General features: G+C 46.1%; 1 protein-coding gene across 1 annotated transcript in view; it reads right to left on the bottom strand.

Annotated features, from left to right (window-relative positions):
• NUP98 (nucleoporin 98) overlaps positions 706-20,514 on the bottom strand; it is a 100,037-nt gene continuing 80,228 nt past the window's right edge. The window contains 10 exon segments of the mRNA XM_021062427.1: positions 706-2,052; positions 2,160-2,271; positions 3,503-3,657; positions 4,081-4,322; positions 5,897-6,118; positions 9,685-9,827; positions 10,550-10,693; positions 12,377-12,534; positions 16,887-17,153; positions 18,677-18,906. Coding sequence (XP_020918086.1) covers positions 1,835-2,052; positions 2,160-2,271; positions 3,503-3,657; positions 4,081-4,322; positions 5,897-6,118; positions 9,685-9,827; positions 10,550-10,693; positions 12,377-12,534; positions 16,887-17,153; positions 18,677-18,906 — 1,891 coding nt within the window. The 3' untranslated portion in view covers positions 706-1,834.

Raw genomic sequence — 20,514 nt, 5'->3', positions numbered from 1 at the left:
GCAACATCAGGGATCATGACCTCATTTACACAATGAAACTGAACGATGAAGTGCCAAGGTTTCAAAACAAAGCCTCCAGGAGGAGTTCCCTTTGTGGCTCAGCAGTAACGAACCCCACTAGTATCCATGAGGATGCGGGTTCAATCCCTGGTCTTGCTCAGTGGGTTAAGGATCTGGCCTTGCTGTGGCTGTGGTGTAGGCTGGCAGCTGCAGCTCCAATTCGACCCCCAACTTTCATATGCCTCGGGTGCAGCCCTGAAAGGCAAAAAAACCACCCCAAACAAACAAATAACACAAAGCCCCCAGAGCGAAAGAGCAATGAGGTTTGAATACTAAGCATATTCCCCTGGGCAATCTGAGACCCTCCCCACCCCCACTGAGAATCCAAGCACATAGAAATAAATGTACAGAAGTCAGGATCATCAGTAACCTCAACACTTTCACCCCAAATGGCCCTTACAAACCTAGCTTTGATCCAGTCTGTATCCCAGCTTAGAAACTGTTCTCCTTTGCTGTACAGCAGAAATTGACAGAACATTGTAAATCAACTATAGTAAAAACATAAATAAATGAAAAGAAACTGTTGTTTCCTTCACCTGTGGCCACTCCCTTAGACTGCAAACTGAACAAGGCCGCCCCAAAGCTCCTTGGGGCACAAAGGCTCCAAAACACAAACGAAAAGCCAATACCAGGGATGCTATAAACATTTCATTTTATTTTATTTTTTTTAAGAAAGTAGCTTCAGAAAAAGAGGAAAATAATCTAGATCATTTATTTATATATATATATTTTTCAATAAAAACCTTTACATAATCTTCATGCATAAAGACCCGGGCGTGGATATGCTGTCTGTGCCTGCCCCACACCAGCAGTCTCAGGCCAGGACCTGGGGCTCCCCGTAGCTGGCAGCAGTGGAGCAGAGGCCCTCTGCCTGACCCTGAAGCCCAGCTCTCTACCTGCCTCAGTGTCCGCTTTACCTTCTGGGACCGTAGGTGAGGGTGGAAAATGATCTGGGCCAGGGGCGCTACCCAACCTGCCACGTTTCATCCAAACTCTTCAGGCAAATCCAGACAGGAGGCCTAGCAACAGGACTGAAAATCAGGACTAAACTGAGTTCTGGGAGCTTCCCAGATTCATGGGCTCTGTATTCAAGGGCTTCTGCACACGGCAGTAGGGAAGGTTTGGTGTTCATGGAACACTCACGGCAAGAACAACAAGCAAGTCTTGAAGCCCCAACCCTCCGTGGTAGGCACTCTCCCTACCCTAAATGAGTCAGAAAGACCCTGTTCTGCTTCCAAATTCAGTCCAACCCTCTTCCAAGAGTCAGATCAGTCATCAACCAACTTTAGAGACAAATTCTCTTCTTTCTGTGGACAGGTGACCTGTCTAGGTCAACAGTTCGTCCTTCTACCTGTGCCCCTCCTTCAAGAGTCCAGTGCTCAAGCACAGGCGGAGGCGGCGGCGGCGGGCTGGCATGTGAAGGATCACGAAATCCAGAACGGCGGAGGGTGGGAAAGGACTCCCCTGGTTCTTTGGGAAGTGGGGGAATTCTGTCAAAGGTGCTTTTACTGACCATTTTTTTTAAAAAAAGGAAAAAAAAAGTTTTGAGGAGAGTAACAAGAGACCTGGCTCCCTTTTGTGGGTTCCGAAAGCCCTTGTGCTGTGTTTAGTAGTAAGAAAGCCCTGAACAACTGGAGGCTGCTGCTTGGGCAGCAGGAAGGGAGGGAGATTCCACAGCCAACCCAGAGAATGGCAAACAGTGCCAATCAACTCAATGCAGGGGCTCTGAGCGTGAGTGTGAATGCGCATGAGTGTGGCGGGAGGAGACCGCGGCTCATTGGCTCCCGACAGTCAGTTCCCGCAGGTAGGACTGTGTGAGACTGCGCAGTTCCTCCAAGGCATAGTCCTCGGGCATGGGGAGCCGGCCAATGTGGGGAGCCAGCAGGCGCAAAGGGACTCGCTGAGGGTCTGGGGTTGACTCGGAGGCAGCATCGGGGGCGTGCTGGAGGCTCAGTACCACCCGCAGCAGGTTGGCTACACGTTTGGCCATGTCTGCGGAAAAAGAGCAGAGTGAGCACCCAGAACCTGGTGAGGTGGCGTGTCATCAGCATGAAGACAGGCCGTGAGGAGGCAGGCGAGGGGACGGGCGGGAGGCTGACCTGACTGAGCCAGGCGGTCCTTGGCATTGTGACACTGGATCTGCTCTATCCGGGTGCACAGTGAGGTCACTTTGGTGTGTAGCTGCTCGAGCTCATAACCTGAGCAATCCACCTACAAAGAAGCAGAGAAACCAGTTAGGCCAAGAGGAGCTCCCATCACTCCCATCCTACATACAGACTATGCAAACCTCTGCATCAAGAGTCACGCGAGAGGGGAAAACCAAGAAGCTGGCCTGAAGTACCACGGCACCGACCTCCAGCCTAGCCGCCCAGGATAAGGCAGGACCTTAGCAGTCACACACAACAGGAAAGCAATATGGTGCACAGGGGCTGGGTTGGGCAAGTCTTGAGATCACCATTCATAAGCCATTTATCTAGCGAGCTTTAACATGGCACCAAAAATCTGTATGGGTCCGAGCAGACACCGTACTGACTTCTTAGAGGCACACAGTGAGAGGTGGAAGCCAAACCTAAATTTGACTTAGATCTCCTGACTCCACCTAAGAATTAGCATTTAATTATTAACGTAGGTATTAACAGGAACTGTGATGTGTTATCAACAGAAATCAGTTACTCTCACACCATTTTATAGTGGCTAGTGACTTTTAAATATACTACTTCAAAATTCCAGCAGTTGGTAGATCCACTGCTAGAGCTTGTTATTTAAGATGTTAGTTGGGCACTTATGACTTACCATAAGTTTGTTTGTTTGTTTTGGCTGCACCTGCGACATGTGCAAGTTCCCAGGCCAGGGATCAAACCCTAGTCACAGCAGTGACCTGAGCCACTGCAGCTGACAATGCTGGATTCTTAACGCCCTCAGCCTCCAGAGAACTCCCCAAAGGATTTAATATTTTGATAACTGTATCTTAATAACTAGTTTCTTTTGTAATCCTGTGGATTTAAATCCTAGGCATTAAAAAACATTAGAGCTCCATCCATGGGCCTCACCAGACTGTCTCCGTAATATTTGCAATTGTAAAACACACCAATGTTACACCAAACAATTATCCTCATCAAATCTGACCTTACTGTATCTCTCAACCCTAGGCTTCTTACTTAAACTAGGTGAGAAGACAAAGGGAGAAGACTGACTATGGATAACCTTAGGAATGTCCACTGGACATACTCCTTGGCCAAAGCAAAAAAAAAGTTTTGAAGTTTCATCAGAGCTGTCATAATGGCTACATCAAAGCAGCTTCATGAAAACCTTTCTCCTGCACCAACAATGCTATATCTCTGCCCATAAGGTTTTCAAGTTGGTGCTCAGGCCTTTGGAGGGCTCTGTAACTTCATGGGCCAGGAAAGAGGAAAACCAGGCCGTGGTTTAGATACCATCGTACCTGCTGTATGCGACGGAGCATCTCGATGACGCGAATGTAGTCCAGGTAAACAAGCCCGGACGTTTCCCAGTCCTGGATCAGGCTGCTGCGCTCCGGGGGTGCCAGGTCTTCTAAGAACCCCTTCAGGTAGTCATAGTTCTCATTAATGATGGCATCTGAAGAAACAAAATATTGACCCAAAGTGCACAAGAAGAAGGACATGGCAGAGATCCAAGACAGGAAGACAGGGAAAACTTGGAAATCACAGTGGATATTTTGAAATCCTCTTAAGAAAAATGTGAAGAATTTCTGGCTTTCCTTTCCCAAATAGGTCTCTCTGGTGTTCCAGGTGAACAAAGAGCTTAAACAGCTGTGCACACCAAGAACACTCTGGGCAAACGGTAACAGAGCACCACTGCTGCTGACCCCAGGCGCCCCCACCCCCAGTCCCTTCTGCACAGGGAGCTCTCACAAGGTGTGGTCTGATTCGAGGCTGCCGCAGCCTACACTGAGCATCATCTCAGCCCGACTTGCTGGGGGTGAGGCCGGAAGAATTCAGGGTAATGGCAGAAAACCCAGGCCCTCTGTGCAGCACTCACCGGAGGCTAAGTGCCGGATGACGAGTTTGTGGCAGCGGTTCCAGTGCCCTGCTTTAAATAAATAGAGGGCTTCCAAGTGCTTGTCAGATTCCATGTGTGCTCGCACTGCTTTGGCCTCGTGAATCCATTCAGCAGGCACACAAAGCTTCTGGGTCAGGAAAGCCTCCTTAGCCCAAGATTCAGGGGTCTCTAACAGCTGGCAGTGCCGGGTAAGCAGCTCTCGAACAGCCTTCTCACGGATGCTGTATGGGAGGAAAGATCAGGTAGGAGAAAGCCCATTCTCACTGATGGAGAAGGGTGCCTCAGACAGCTCCAGGGGCTCCTAGGGCAATCTCTTCACCCTTATGGATCACCTCAAACTTCACTTTAAAAAAAAAAAGAGTTGCCATCGTGGCTCAGTGGTTAATGAATCTGACAGCATCCATGAGGATGCAGATTCGGTCTCCGGCCTCGCCTAGTAGGTTTAAGGATCTGGCATTGCCGTGAGCTGTGGTGTAGGTTGCATATACAGCTCGGATCTTGAGTGGCTGTGGCTGTGGCCTGGCTGGCAGCCGTAGCTCTGATTGGACCCCTACCCTGGGAACCTCCATAGGCTGTGGGTGGGGTCCTAAAAAGCAAAAAAAGAAAAAAAAAGCTGGAAGTTCCCTGGTAGCCTAGTGATTAAGGATCTGGCATCGTCACTGCCTTGGCATGCTTTGCTCCCTGGCCTGGGAATGTCCACATGCTGCCAGTGCAAAAAAAAAAAAAAAAAAAAAAGTATCACATCAGAATTATTTTTTATAGGGAGTTCCCGTTGTGGCTCAGCGGTTAACGAATCCAACTAGCATCCATGAGGACGAGGGTTCGATCCCTGGCCTTGCTCAGTGGGTTAAGGCTCTGATGTTGCTGTGAGCTGTGGTGTAGGTCACAAATGGGGCTCAGATCCCATGTGGTGATGACTCTGGTCTAGGCTGGTGGACCCCTAGCCTGGGGACCTCCATATGCCTCAGATTCAGGCCTAGAAAAATAAAATTATGGAGTTCCCATTGTGGCGCAGCAGAAACGAATCCGACTAGGAACCATGAGGCTGCAGGTTCAATCCCTGACCTCGCTCACTGGGTTAAGGATCTGGCATTGCTGTGAACTACATGAGTTGCAGACTCGGCTTAGACCTCGTGTTGCTGTGAACTGTGCTGCAGGCTAGCAGCTGTAGCTCTGATTTGACTCCTAGCCTAGGAACCTCCATGTGACGAGGGTACTGCCCTCCAAAAAAAAACCAGAGAAAAACAAAAAGACAAACAAAACAAAGAATTTTTTTTTTTTTTTGGTTTTTTTGAGGGCCGCACCCACAGCATATGGAGGTTCCCAGGCTAGGGGTCTAATTGGAGCTGTAGCCACCAGCCTACACCACAGCCACAGCAACGCCAGATACGAGCTGAGTCTGCAACCTACACCACAGCTCACAGCAATGCCAGATTCTCAACCCACGGAGTGAGGCCAGGGATGGCACCTGCAATCTCATGGTTCCTAGTTGGATTTGTTAACCACTGCGCCACAATGGGTACTCTTAAAGGTTATTTTTATCTTATCTTTAAAAAGTTCAGAGATCTCCCTCCCTCCTCAGAATCCTGGGAGGTCTTAGGATAAACAGCATAGTTTGACACTTAACCAAACGCAGCCTCATTTCTAACTTGTTCACATAAATACAGACACTGTCTTAAGGTTTATCACAAGGCTGGACCACAAATATATTCTGACCACTTACTTGCTGAATTGAACCCTAGGAGCCTGACTCCTGTGGCACCGTGCCCAGGGCGTGCAGCGGCTTCCCACTCACCTTGAGTTGTCAATGTGCAGGAGGACAAAGACGGCCCACTCCCAGAGCCCCTCGCTTTCCAGCTGGCCAGCATAACTGGCCTGGAGCACGCCCTCACACTGCTCTGAGAGGTGGGTGTAGTTCAGAGCCCGCAGCACTTCCCACAAGTGCCAGCTCAGGCGATAGTCCAAAGGATCTGCGGTGACGCTTCGAGGCTCCAGCAGCTGACTGAGGTCGTAATGCCTGCGGAGGACAATGTGCTGAGGTTACCAAACCCGGCCGGGGCCACCTGCACGGACAGGTCACCTGTTTCAGCTGTGGCTAAGGAAGCAATAAAGGCAGGCACCTGAGAGCAGAAGCACCATAAGCCCCCGAGTCTACTTCCTCTAGGTTCAGCCAGGTTACAGACCCTACCAAAACCCAAGGCATCTTTGCTTCTGTGGCTTTTCTAACAGGTTTGCTGGGTTTTGTTTGGTCTGTAATTTTACCATCCTGGTACAGGGAGCCTGCACAACCCTCATCCTTCCATACTTTCAGTAAGTGCATTTCATTACTTTGCTTAACCATTTAAAAAATGCAACTGACCTTGTGTCTTTCAGGCTGTTCTATCTAAAGTTGCTGGCGAGCTACTTTGTCTGTCTGTCTGAACAGCTAACTCGTCTTCATGATGGGTATTTCCTTCCATGGCCTGTAAGTCTTACCTTTGTCTACACTGGGGAGCATTCTCTACAAAGAAATCCAGGTACCTGGGGTTTGAAAGCCTCCCTACAGACCTTTGCTTTTTCTTCTGCTGGGGGCCCAGGGATTTCAATGATTCCGGACCAAGTCATGTGTCATGTCCGTAGCTTCCGAGTCCCAGACCATGAGAACAGTAACAGTAAGATCTCACCCCCGTTAAGTTTTAAAGCTCTGGCCCTTGGATCACCAACCGAAGCGTTTCCTTTCACCCCAGGCCCCGGACGTGTCACAAGTTCCTAACACCTGCCCCAGTGACAGACGCCTTCAGAGCCGTCAACCTGAACACTGGACGATGACCCACATGTCCTACAATTTGCCTTGACCAACAATATACGTCCTAGCCACATGCAGCCATTCGACACTCGAAAAAGAGCTAGTATGAAGGCGTAATTAAACCTGTCTTGTGTGAATAGCAGCCATTATGTTGGGCTGTGCAGCTCCTTACAGTTTATGTTAAGTTTTTTTTGTTTTTTGTTTTCCTCTTCTTTTTAGGGCTGCACCTGGGGCTTATGGAAGTTCCCAGGCTTGGAGCCACAGCTGCGGCCTACATCACAGCCACAGCAACACAGGATTCAAGCCACATCTGTGACCTACACCACGGCTTGCAACAATACTGGATCCTTAGCCCACTGAGTGAAGCCGGGGGATTGAACCCCTCATCCTCATGGATACTAGCTGGGTCCTTAACCCACTGAGCCACAGCAGGAACTCCTCTGTAAGGGTTTTAGTTACAGCAATTGTACCTTACACAAGAAGAAGGCTTACTATCTCATTCTGGCTTTAGTGTCTCTATTTCTGGCACCTTGAGATGTATTCTTTTCTTCCTCTTCTTTTTCTCCGTTTTTTTTTTTTTGACATTAGAAAACGACTTACAATAAACAGTACATGTTTAGAATGTACACTTTCCTAAGTTTTTTTTTTTTTTTTTTTGTCTTTTTGCCATTTCTTGGGCCGCTCCTGCGGCATATGGAGGTTCCCAGGCTAGGGGTCCAATCGGAGCTGTAGCTGCCAGCCTACACCAGAGCCACGGCAACGCAGGATCTGAGCCGCGTCTGCGACCTACACCACAGCTCACGGCAATGCCGGAACCTTGACCCACTGAGCAAGGGCAGGGATCGAACCCGCAACCTCATGGTTCCTAGTCAGATTCGTTAACCACTGCGCCACGACGGGAACTCCCACTTTCCTAAGTTTTAACATATGCATATTACACCTGTAAAACTATCACCAAGATCAGGATGACAAGCATACCCATCACCTCCAAAAGTTTCCTTAAGCCCCCCTATGAGCCCTCTTTTCTGCCCCGCCCTACACCTGCCCTTCCCAGGCAGACACTGATCTTCCTGGCATAGAGGCTTGCATTTTCTCAAGTTTTACAGAAACTGGAATTACGGTAGGTACATTTTGGAGCTATTCCTTTTTTGTCTCACCTCTTCAAAACTAAGTAAAATTATTTTGTGATTCATCACGCTATTATTGCATGTTATCAACAGTTCGTTCTCTCTTATCACTGAGGACTACCTATTCTATTGTAGGGATGTGCCACAATTTGCTTTTCTAATCACCTGTTAATGGAAATTTGGGTTGTTTCCAGTTTCGGATCTTTACATATAAAGCTGCTATCAACATACACAGACACATACAGTACATTTGATTTTTTAAGCTGTCAAACTGTCTTCCAAAGTGCCAGTACTATTTAACTTTTTTCACCAGCAGCCTAAGAGAATTCCAACTGCTCTTCATCCACGAGGACAACTGGCGCAGGTCTTTTTAATCCTGAGCCGTACTGACGGATGGGAGTGGTATCCCACCATGGCTTTAATTCACATGTTCCGATGTCTACTGATTAACAACTCTTCACGGGCTTGATATGCAGGTCTTCTTTGCTGAAGCATCTGTTTAAGTATTTTCTCCAATTTTAATGTTTTTTAATTTTTAGGTTTTTTTTTTTTCTGTCTTTTTAGGGCCGCACCTGCGGCACATGGAGGTTCCCAGGCTAGGGGTCTAATTGGAGCTACTGCTGCCGGCCTACACCACAGTCACAGCCAAGCTGTGTCTGTGACCTGCACCACAGCTCACGGCAACACTGGACCCTTAACCCAAGGAGCGAGGCCAGGGATCAAACCTGTGTCCTCATGGATGCTAGTCAGATTTGCTAACCACTGAGCCACGACGGAACTCCCCTCGCCGAGTTTTAAGTTGGATTGCTTGTTTTCTTATTAACGAGTTTTTAAGAGTTCTTTACATCTTCTGGATAAAAGTCCTTCACCACACATACGAATGGCAATATCTTCTCCCAATCTGTGGCTCATCTGTTAATTCTCTTTTTTCTACCTCTCTTTTTTTCCCCTAAAGTACAGGTGATTTCCAATGTTGTGCCAATTTCTGCTGTAGAGCAAAGTGGCTCAGTCATATATTCTGACTCTGTCAAACGTTCTGACCAACTTTTTAAATATTATTTTCCATCACGGTCTATCCCAAGAAAATGGATGGCGAGAGTTCCCTGTGTTATACAGCAGGATAATTAATGTAAAGGCTACTTTGATACTGATGGTAGTTACATTACATTAAAACATATATCAAAACACATACTTTATTGTATGTAAACTGTATCTCATTAACGTTGATTACAGTCATTTTCGTTTTTTTTTTTTTTTTTTTTTTTTGTCTTTTTGCTATTTCTTTGGGCCACTCCTGTGGCATATGGAGGTTCCCAGGATAGGAGTCTAATCAGAGCCGTAGCCGCCGGCCCACACCAGAGCCACAGCAACGTGGGATCCGAGCCGCCTCTGCGACCTACACCACAGCTCACGGCAACACCGGATCGTTAACCCACTGAGCAAGGGCAGGGATCGAACCCGCAACCTCACGGTTCCTAGTCAGATTCGTTAACCACTGAGCCACGACGGGAACTCCATTTTTGTATTTCTAATCCTAGTTCCAATGTTCTTTGCACTCAACCACTTTAAGCTGTATTTTGGTAATTTATACAGACTTTCGTACAAAAGGGAAAGGACTCCCCATGGCTCATGGTCCCCCCCAAGTGGCTCCAACACATGGCTCTGATTTACCTGTCACTGTAGAGTTTTAGAAGGTGAAAGCAGACGTCCTGGAGAGGCCTCTGTGAGTCCTGTTCCTCCTCCACCATATAGCCAGAGCCCTCCAGGTACGAGGGAAGTGGGCAGCAGGCGTATCTGTCACCCTCAGAGGTATCCTGGAGTTGAAAATGTGATAAAAAAACAAAACGTCAGCTGCTAGCCTGTTTCACTAGATGCTATTATGTCTCAGGGATTTTAAACTTATTTTGACCAATGACCTACTCTACCTGCCTTCAGTGGACTGGCAAAGACCACGGATAGCTCTCGCTAACCCACCACCTTTCTCGCCACAATTCTTATTACACTCAGTTTTTTTAGTGTTCTCTTTTTCCTGACAGATAATTCTGACAAGTGATTATAAAGACAATGAAAAATTTTTAATTTTATATTTGTTAATAAGAACCCAGTGATGGCATTAAAAATGGTTTAATAACCCTTCAACCTCCAAATGGACAGGAATATGAAAGAAGATAGTTAGAGGCAGAGGTCAGACTTACTAATTTGGGGTGCTAATAAGCCTGAAGTCAGGCTGTATCTCAGGAAATTCCCAAAGGAAGGAGCGAGCATTAGTGATGAATAAAAACCCTCTAATGCTGGGGCAGGAAAACAGAAATAAGAAAGTGAATTGTGGAAACTTAGCGTATTAAAGAAAACAGAAGCAGACACTTGGAAATTTCCCATCAGATTTCCTGGGTCCCTTTCAATTTTATGGTACTTTCAAGAACAAACAGGAGACGGTATTATGAAATGTGACTTGATGGTTTCTCCCCTGTGGTACTTTTCTGGAAAAACAGAACTACTACCAGGACTCTTGCTTGGCTCTACTGGACACGTGTACCTGAAATGCTTCTTCGTACATGCTGAGTGCCCTGGAAATGGAGGCTGTTGGCGGAAGCAAATACCAGAGATGGACAGCCAGGGAGCGCTTCCAGTCCAACTGGGAGCACACGTTGATGTGCTTCTGCTCGGAGAGCTGCCACACCTGCGGGAGAGAAAATCCCCGCTCGAAGTTACACGCTTCCTTGCTGCTGCCAGCTCTGAGGCTGGTCACTTAGATATTCAAGTTGCATTTCCAATGATTTAAACGGCAGTGTTAATGATCTAGATAGAAAATACGTATACCTTCGGCGGCAGGTAGCAGGGTGGACTTAGACAATCAGTCCCCTCAAAAGAGGGGAGAATAACTCACTGCCCACAGTTGCCACCTCTAAGGGGTGAATAAATTCTTTTTTTTTTTTCTTGTTGGCCGCCCCATGGCATATGGAGTTCCCAGGCCAGGGATCAGGTCTGAGCAGCAGGTGTAACCAAAGTTGCAGCTGCAGTAATGCTAGCGCCTTAACCCACTGTGCCGGCTGGAGATTGAACCTGCGTCCCAGTGCTCCCAAGACACCGCCAATCCCACTGCACCACAGCGGCGACTCCAAGGGGTGAATAAATTCTGGTCAGCTCTTTCCTTTACGGAAATTGACTTTGCGTGGTCACTGGTAGCAACAGAAAGGTGGCTTGAAGTGAGGATGCTACCTCGTCTGTAAGATGGAACAGAAGTGGCTATTACGAAGAAAGAGGCAGAGCTCCTGCTCTGGTGCAGTGGGTAAGAATCGACTGCAGTGGCTTATGTAGCTACAGAGGCATGGGTTTGATCCCCGGCCCAGCACGGTGTGTTAAAGACGTGGGTCGCAGCAGCGGCTCAGAACTGCTATGCATAATCCACTTTATCTGAATATACACAAGTGTAAATATACATGAATCTATGTTGTAATAGGCTTAAAATACATCTAGAAAGACAAACAATTATATTGTCACTATGATATGGGATATATTGAATTTTAACATTTAAATTGTTTAAATATTTTCTTATTTTTATTTTTTCCCTTATACTTGATTTATGCTGTTCTATGAATTTCTACTGTACAGCAAAGTGATCCAGTCATTCACACACACACACACGCACACACACAATTCTTTTTCTCACATCATCCACCATCATGTTCCATCACAAGTGCTTAGATACAGTTCCCTGTGCTGCAGAGCAGGATCTCATGGCTTATCCACTCCAAATGCAACAGTCTGCACCTATCAACCCCAGACTCCCAGACCAACATTTTAATTTTTATATAACTAGCTTTTTGCCTTTTTAAGGCAGCACCCATGGCATATGGAAGTTCCAGGCTAGGGACTGAATTGGAACTGTAGCCACTGGCCTACGCCTCAGCCACAGCAACACCAGAGCCAAGCCTTGTTTGTGAGCTACACCACAGCTCACGGCAACACGGGATCCCCAACCCACTGATTGAGGCCAGGGTCCTCGTGGATGCTAGTTGGTTCTGTTACCGCTGAGCCACATCAAGAACTCTTTTTTTTTTTTTTTTTTTTTTTAAATGTATATGGAAGTTTCTGGGCCAGGGACTGAATCTGAGCCGCAGCTGTGACCTATGCTGGATCCTTAACCCACCATGACACAGCGGGAACTCCTATATAACAAGTTTCGTTTCCCACAGCGTATAGGTTGTACCTCTGCAGTTTGAAAATATTTGTTAAACACGTTAAATTGCTTAGTTATGTGTTAACAGTGTACAATTTACAAAGACAGCGCTTTGCCTTAACATCAAGCCGTCTTGAATCTATGTGGCGATTTCTGTGTGTTTATTAGAAAAGAGGAAAATACCGGTTTTCCAGCCAACAGGGCGAAGACACGCAGTCTCTCATCCTGGATGAAGCAGTCGGCCTGGAGCTGATGCCAGTCCACCAGCTGCATCGTAAGCAGCTCGCGGACGGACTGGCTGCCAACCAGCTGGGATAAAAGAAGGGCAAGACGATGGTCACCTACAAGAGACACAGAAGTTCTCCGGTGAAACTGACAATCTGCAGACCGGGGGACACCTTTGGGCGCATTATCTTATTTCTTCCGTCCCTCAAGAGGGAGAACTTAACACCTCCAACTCCGTTCTGCAGTAGTGCTAAAATATTGATCAAGAACTTACCATTTCTGCTTGGTAGAAAATCTTTAAAGGAGCTTAACCTGCTGGCACAGCATTGTAAACCAACTGTATTTTTTAATAAAAATTTTCTTTAAATAACAAAGTAGCTTAATCTAAATTACATATAAATTGTTTGGTACACACAGTTCGGTGTCCAACGTACTATTACTTCCGTCACCCTCCACAGGGCACTTCATCTGTAAAATGGAGGGAAATATCAGGATTCAAAGGTTTGTAGTGAGAACTGAGATGAGGAGTTCCCTTGTGGCTCAGTGGTTGAAGATTCAGCACTGTCACTGCTGTGGTGAAGGTTCAATCCCTGGCCTTGCTCAGCGCATTAAGGATCTGGCATTGCCGTGAGCTGTGGTGTAGGTCACAGACGCAGCTCGGATCCCGTGTTGCTGCGGCTCTGGCGCAGGCCAGCAACTACATCTCTGATTAGACCCCGAGCCTGGGAACCTCCATATGACCAAAAAAAAAAAAAAAAAGATTCTAATTAGCCAGAATGAGAGGTGACAGAAATTTCGGTTTATGAAAATCTCCAGTTAAATTGTGAGTTAATTCTTGTTTTCAGCCCTAATACAAACCTCCTAAAAGTTAATACTGCTTTTCCTTTTGTTTTTGGAAATGGGTTAAGTGCTTACTCGACTAAAGTACTCTTCTGCCAGAAACTAAAGCTTTCATCTCAACGCCTTTCCTTCACAAACCACAGAGGCCTGGAGGAAAGAAATCACCCATCAGGAACGTGATCGGAAGAGTGTTAACAGGCTAAGCTGTCTCCCTGAATGTGCACAGGTGACCAGAACATGACTGGACTACGATTCCCATAAGAAGGGTTGCAGCTCATCTGACCATGAGGGGCTACTATTCTAGGGGAATAATAATCGAGGAAAAAAAAGACTATTTCTCTGTATCTACTGGACAAGTTCTGAGAAGGAACTGGCATTTCACATCCTGAGTCAATCACCCATCAACATCACCACTCTGCTCTGATCAGCCAATCAGTTTCTGCAATCTTGCCTTTTCACAAGATTCTCCCACTGACAAGAACACACATCTGAGCAAGTGGAAGAATTCTAGCGCACTTCAGGTTGCGCTTACTGTGTGATGTGAGGGAAGGGTCTGAATTCATCTTTCGCATGTGATTACCCAGCGATTCCAGCATTATTTGCTGAAAAGATTATCCTTTTCACATTTAGACTATCTTGCATCTTTGTCAAAAATCCACTGACTATAAGTGAGTTTTATATTTAAATTCTCATTTCTGTTCCGCCAATCTCAATGTTCATCTTTCTGCCAGTTCCACACTGTCCTGACTGCTCTAGCATTACAGGAGTTTCGAAATCAAAAAGCACTGAGTCCGCTGACTTTGTTTTTTTCAAAATTGTTTAGGTTTTCTACATTCCACATAAGACCAGCCTATTAATTTCTTTTTCTTTCCTTTTTTTTTTTTTTTTTTTTGCCTCTTCTAGGGCCGCTCCTGTGGCACATGGAGGTTCCCAGGCTAGGGGTCAAATCGGAGCTGTAGCCACCCGCCTACACCACAGCCACAGCAACGCCAGATCCGAGCCACGTCTGCAACCTACACCATAGCTCACAGCAACGCCGGATCCTTCATCCACTGAGCGAGGCCAGGGATTGAACCCGCAACCTCATGGTTCCTACTCAGATTCGTTAACCACTGAGCCACGACGGGAACTCCCAGCCTATTAATTTCTGCAAAAACATCTGTTAAGAGATTCTGACAGAGACGGTACTGAATGTGTAGATTAATGTGGGGATAAGAGACATCTTAACAATACTGAAGTTTCCAATCCATCAATGGTTCTCAACCTGGGAACATCTGGCAATGTCTGGAGATATTTTTGGTTGTCATAACTAAAGGGGAACAGACTCTTTTGGTACAGGGCGGGGAGGCTGCTAAATACCTACAATGCCTAGGACAGCCCCCACAGCAAAGCATTTCCAGCCAAACATGCCAATAGTGCTGAAGATGAGACATATTCCACAAATATGGATGTCTATCCATTTAGATATTTATCTTACCAGCAAAGTTTTTCAGTTTTCAGTACATAAGAGACTTTTGTTACATTTATTCCCCAAATATCTTATTCTTTCTGTGGCTATTGTGAATGAAATTGTTTAATTTCATTTTTTTTGGATATTTGTTGCTGATTTATAGAAATACAACTGAATTCTTTTGTTTGTTTTAATGCCCACACTCATAGCATATGGAAGTTTCCAGGCCAGGGAATGAATCCAAGACTCAGCTGCGACCTACTGTAGCAACGCCAGATCCTTCAACCTGCTGCACTGGGCGCGGAATCAAACCGGCACCTCTGCAGCAACCCAAGCTGCTGCAGTCAGATTCTTATCCCACTGCACCATGGTGGGAACTCCTACAACTGAATTCTGAATATTCATCTTGAATCCTGGACCTTGCTAAACTAGTTTATTGGTGTTACCCTCTTCTGTGGATTCCTTAGGACTGTCTACATTCAGAATTATATATTTTCAGTGAATAAAACAATTCCATCTCTTCCTTTTCAGTCTACCTTTTGCTTCTTTTTCGTGTCTGAATACACTGGCTATAACACCTATGACAATTGTCAAGGAATGGTGCTACAATCTTAGGGGGAAAACATCGAGACTTTCAACGTCGAGTATGAAGTTAGATTTGGGTTGTATCTCTGCTTTGACAGCAGGACCATGTCGTCAGAGGCTGAGCTGGAAAGTGCTCCATGGTTTACTTTCCGGAAGAGCTGCAGAAAAGTGGTACTACTCCTTCTTTACATGTAAGTGCGGTCACCAATGAGGACACCTGGGCCTGAACTTTTTCTAAGGGCCACACCAGTGCCTTTGGAGGCTGCCAGGCTAGGGGTCTAATCGGAGCTGTAGCTTCCGGCCTACACCACTGCCACAGCAAGGCCAGATCTGAGCCTCGTCTGTGACCTACACCTCAGCTCACAGCAATGCCGAATCCTTAACCCAGTGAGTGAGGCCTGAGATCGAACCTATGTCCTCATGGATAATAGTTGGACTTGTTTCCTCACTCCTATTTTTGGCAATGTGTCTTTCTGCTTTTTTTCACTGTCCGTGTAGGTAAAGGTTTATAAACTTTCTTGATCTTTTCAAAGAACTAATTTTTGGTTACTGACTTCTCTATTGCTTCTATGCTTTCATTGACTCCTATTTTTAATATTTCTGCCTTTTCTCCACCTTTGGATTTAATTTGCTCTTCTTTCGCTAATTTCTTAAGGTAGAAGCTTACTGATTTGAGGACTCTCTCTCTGTTGGGTAGATATCAGCTATGCTTATTGATAGTGTAAAGTATTCTATAGTCTTGACTTTCTGTTTACTTGTTCCACCAATTACTGAAAGCGGAGGTCGTGAAGCAGAAGTTTCAATAAGCTGTAACGTAGTTTGTGAAAGAGTAAATCTAAAGACCTGACTTCGAGCCATCCTTAAGATCTTCTTCCGATACACGTATGTGTATGGGTAAGCCTAACACTATCTCTTTAATGAGTCACCATCTTTATAACTTTATAAGTCAATCCTGAAGACAAGGTCTCACTGTACAAACCGGAGCTGTAGCTGCCGGCCTACATCACAGCCACAGCAAGGCCAGATCCGAGCCGTGTCTGTGACCTACACCACAGCTCATGCCATGCTGGATGCTTAACCCACTCACCGAGGCCCGGGATCAAACCCACAGCCTCATGGTTCCTAGTTGGATTCATTTCCACTACACCACGAAGGGAACTCCAGGATACTATCTTTGAAAAGTATACACGCATATGCTGCTCCCTGCATACAATCTGTATATACTTTACATGTTTCAGAGTACACATGCCAAGTACAAATTGCACATGGAAATGGCCATGGTGACCAGCAATAAAGCAGTATTGCTTTTAGTGGTAAACTAAAGTTTTCTGCTTTTCACTTATCTGCATTTTCTAGTTCTACTGCACACATATGCAGCATGTAAAATGAAAATAATTTTAATTAAAATTTAAAGTTTCATGTTATAAAAGGAAAACCAGAAGATACAGTCCCTATTGAGGAAGAAGCAGCAAAATCTTCCAGGGAAGTTTATACTGACTATCCGGGGAAGAAGACGAAGGCAAAGCCGCAATGACGGGGTGGGGACAGTGAGTAGGAAGTAGGGGGGGTGCAGAGAAGGACCGAGCGCCCCACCTGACTGCTGGGCCAGGGAGCAAGCCTCACTGATCCTCTTGCCCGTGAGGAAGCTGAAGACCGCCTCCACAGGATTGTCTTTTCGGGTTAGGGACACTTCCTCCTCAATCTGGGGTGCGGCGGTATGGGACAGCCAGCGAGAGAAAGCTCTTCGACGCTCCAGGATCTGGACGTATTCGCTGGGCTCATCCAGCTGGCTATCGAGCTCCTTCAGGTGGCCCCACAGAGCTTCACACAATGTCCATGTTAGGCTCCAGTGCTTCACAACTAGCGAGGGACAGAAAAACAGTGCAGGGACACGAAGTCACACAGTAATAGAGAGGGGGTCGCTTGAACTGTGGCATTAAAAATACATAAATTAACAACCCAAACTGGAGCTGATTTCCCTGAATCTGCCTCCACTTCCCTCAGCTGTGTCTTGCAAGCTCCAGAGGTGTGTGGTACAACTACCCGCTCAGTCCACGCTCCCAAGGTACTGATGACAAACTTACCTCCATGCACCGTTCAACAGGGTTCTCTCGCCAAATTATGGCTAATATCATCTCGAATGAGAGAGAAAACCCCTCCAATGTCATCAATTCTGTTCACAAAATGCTTTATGAGATACAAAATACTCTAAAAATTTGTGAGGGATTATTCTCTGCTACAGGTCCAGCAGGTCCAGCTTAACATTTACGCAGCCTGAATGATACCGTTCAAAGCACTGAAGAGTAAACCAACCCGAATCCACACGATCTACCTATACAGCAGTTACCGACCAGCGGGATTTCACAGATGAGGAAACTGAGCGACAGAGCACTAGGGGACCTGATCAAAGCTCCAGGCACCATGTAAGAGAGCCAGGATTCACTCTCCAGTAACTGGAGTCCAAGTCTACACTCCTTTTTTTTTTGCTTTTTAGGGATGCACCTGCAGCACACGGAAGTTCCCTGGCTAGGGGTCGAATCAGAGCCGCAGATGCTGGCCTACACCACAGCCACAGCAACACGGGATCCTTAACCCACTGAGGGAGGCGAGGGATCGAACCCGCGTCCTCACAGATCTTAGTGGGGTTTGTTACTGCTAAGCTACGACAGGAACTCCCAACTCTATATACTCTCAACCACGATGCTGACACTGCTCCTCACAGAGGAAGCACTCTTTACCACCTAAAGCCACTTAGGAGTACGCACTGGGAAGATAACTCACGTATTTGAAGAGATGATACAAGTAAAACAACCACAAAGAAATGAATGTAATTCCAAAAAATGTGTGGTATGGAACATGGTCTCCGCTGTTCAATAAAGGGGACGTAAAATACCGTGTGAAACGTGATTATGATTTTTGACTACCTGAAATCATAAGTACCCAAATTATAAAAGCTGTTTATCAAATACTGGTTCAGAAAAACACGTCACAACAGTTACAGCGAGGGAACAGTGAAGGCATCAGGAAGGGAAGTTACAATCACCAAAGTTGCTGGGAAGGAAAACTGGGACTTGAGCTGGACACGGAAGAATGGGCAGGATTTAGAAAAGCAAGAAGGAAGACTCTCTCTCCCAGGGTTGTCTGGGTGGAGGAAGGGATACAATGTCACAAACCCATGGGGTGTGACTGGCTACAGCTCCCGAGAGTGATGATAAACAATGACGTGGTTTCTTCTGCTTGGACTCTGCTCTTCCTCGCACTCTCAAGTGCCAGCTCAGGCGCCCACCTACTACACTGGCACAGGGAAATGGGTCTTCCTATGAACACATGTTCCTGCTCCTGTTCCTGGGCCATCAAAGGTTAGAAGCACAGTCCATACTCACTCTGTGCTTCCAGTAAGTCTCCAGATGCCTCCTTAACCCAATCTGCATAGTCATGAATGACAGCAACTCCTGGATTGGGGACAATCAGCGGACAGAGCTCATCCACATGGACAGTGCTATGTTTCAATTTAAGCTCCAGAGGTGTCTGGTACAACTGCAGGTCTTCATCCAGCTTCTTTTGCCTCAAACTGAGTTTTTCCAAATGAACTTTGAATGGAGACTCAGTTAGGCTACAAGGACAAACAACAAATAAGACAGAAAATGAAGACAGATGCTAGAATTTTCCTACAATGAATCCTTTGTTTTTTTTTTATAATTACAAAATATGTCGCAAAACATTCCACTGCAATTTTATTTTATTTATTTATTTATTTATTTATGGTCTTTTTTTTGCCATTTCTTGGGCCACTCCTACAGCATATGGAGGTTCCCAGGCTAGGGGTCTAATCAGAGCTGTAGCCACCGGCCTATGCCAGAGCCACAGCAATGCGGGATCAGAGCCATGTCTGCGACCTACACCATAGCTCACTGCAACACCGGATCCCCAACCCACTGAGCAAGGCCAGGGATCGAACCCGAAACCCCATGGTTCCTAGTCTGGATTCGTTAACCACTGAGCCATGACAGGAACTCCCAACCACTGCAATTTTACAGAAATTTTTTTCTCCTATAATATAATGAACTTGATTATAATGAGCCAACAAATTATCCGACTCACACGTTCAGAATCCCAAGGCTTCTTAGGGCAGCTATAATAAGCATGGGAATCAGTACAATTAGCTTGGAAATGGCTTCTGTGTATATCTAGAAACTATGAAATCCAATGGCCAAAGGCTATTGTGGGAGACTTGTTTCTCACATTGCACCTGAGGAATCAAAAATCCTGGGGCTAGCTTATAGACACTAAAGAACTGACTCTCAATTAAGATGAGCATGCAGTTGGGTCTTAATCCAATTCTTAAGACTGACATAAACAATCTCTAAAATATCATAACATCACACATAAGCTGGGCTTGGAAGGAACATTCCTAACTGTGAGGTACAAGAGGTGCTGTTTTTTATTTCTTCAAAATCTACTTTAAGAATAAGAGGTGGAGTTCCTGTCGTGGCGCAGTGGTTAACGAATCCGACTAGGAACCATGAGGTTGCGGGTTCGGTCCCTGCCCTTGCTCAGTGGGTTAACGATCCAGTGTTGCCGTGAGCTGTGGTGTAGGTTGCAGACGCGGCTCGGATCCCGCGTTGCTTGGCTCTGGCGTAGGCTGGCGGCTACAGCTCCGATTCGACCCCTAGCCTGGGAACCTCCGTAGGCCGCGGGAGCGGCCCAAAGAAATAGCAAAAAGACAAAAAAAAAAAAAAAAAAGAATAAGAGGTGATCACAGTCACTTTATAGTAAAGATAGCACAATTTCTTGCAATTATAAAAAGTAAATGAAAAAACATTACAGGAGTTCCCGTCGTGGCTCAGTGGTTAATGAACCCGCCTAAGAACCATGAGGTTTGCGGGTTTGATCCCTGGCCTTGCTCAGTGGGTTAAGGATCTGGTGTTGTGGTAAGCTGTGGTGTAGGTCTCAGACACGGCTCAGATCCCACGTTGCTGTGGCTCTGGCGTAGGCCAGGGGCTACAGCTCCAAGTAGACCCCTAGCCTGGGAACCTCCATATGCCGCGGGTGCGGCTCTGGAAAAGACAAAGAAAAAAAAGAAAAAACGTAAACATATTTTGCACAAAATAATTGTATGCTTACCATCTAATAACTACCAAAACACTATATATATAATTGCTATGGCATACACACACAGTATATACAGAACTACAAACACACATATGGATAGATTAATGGT

Source organism: Sus scrofa, chromosome 9, assembly GCF_000003025.6.
Source record: "Sus scrofa isolate TJ Tabasco breed Duroc chromosome 9, Sscrofa11.1, whole genome shotgun sequence".
NCBI lineage: Eukaryota > Metazoa > Chordata > Mammalia > Artiodactyla > Suidae > Sus > Sus scrofa.
Note: the sequence above shows the minus strand (reverse complement) of the source record. Positions and strands in the feature narration are given on the sequence as shown.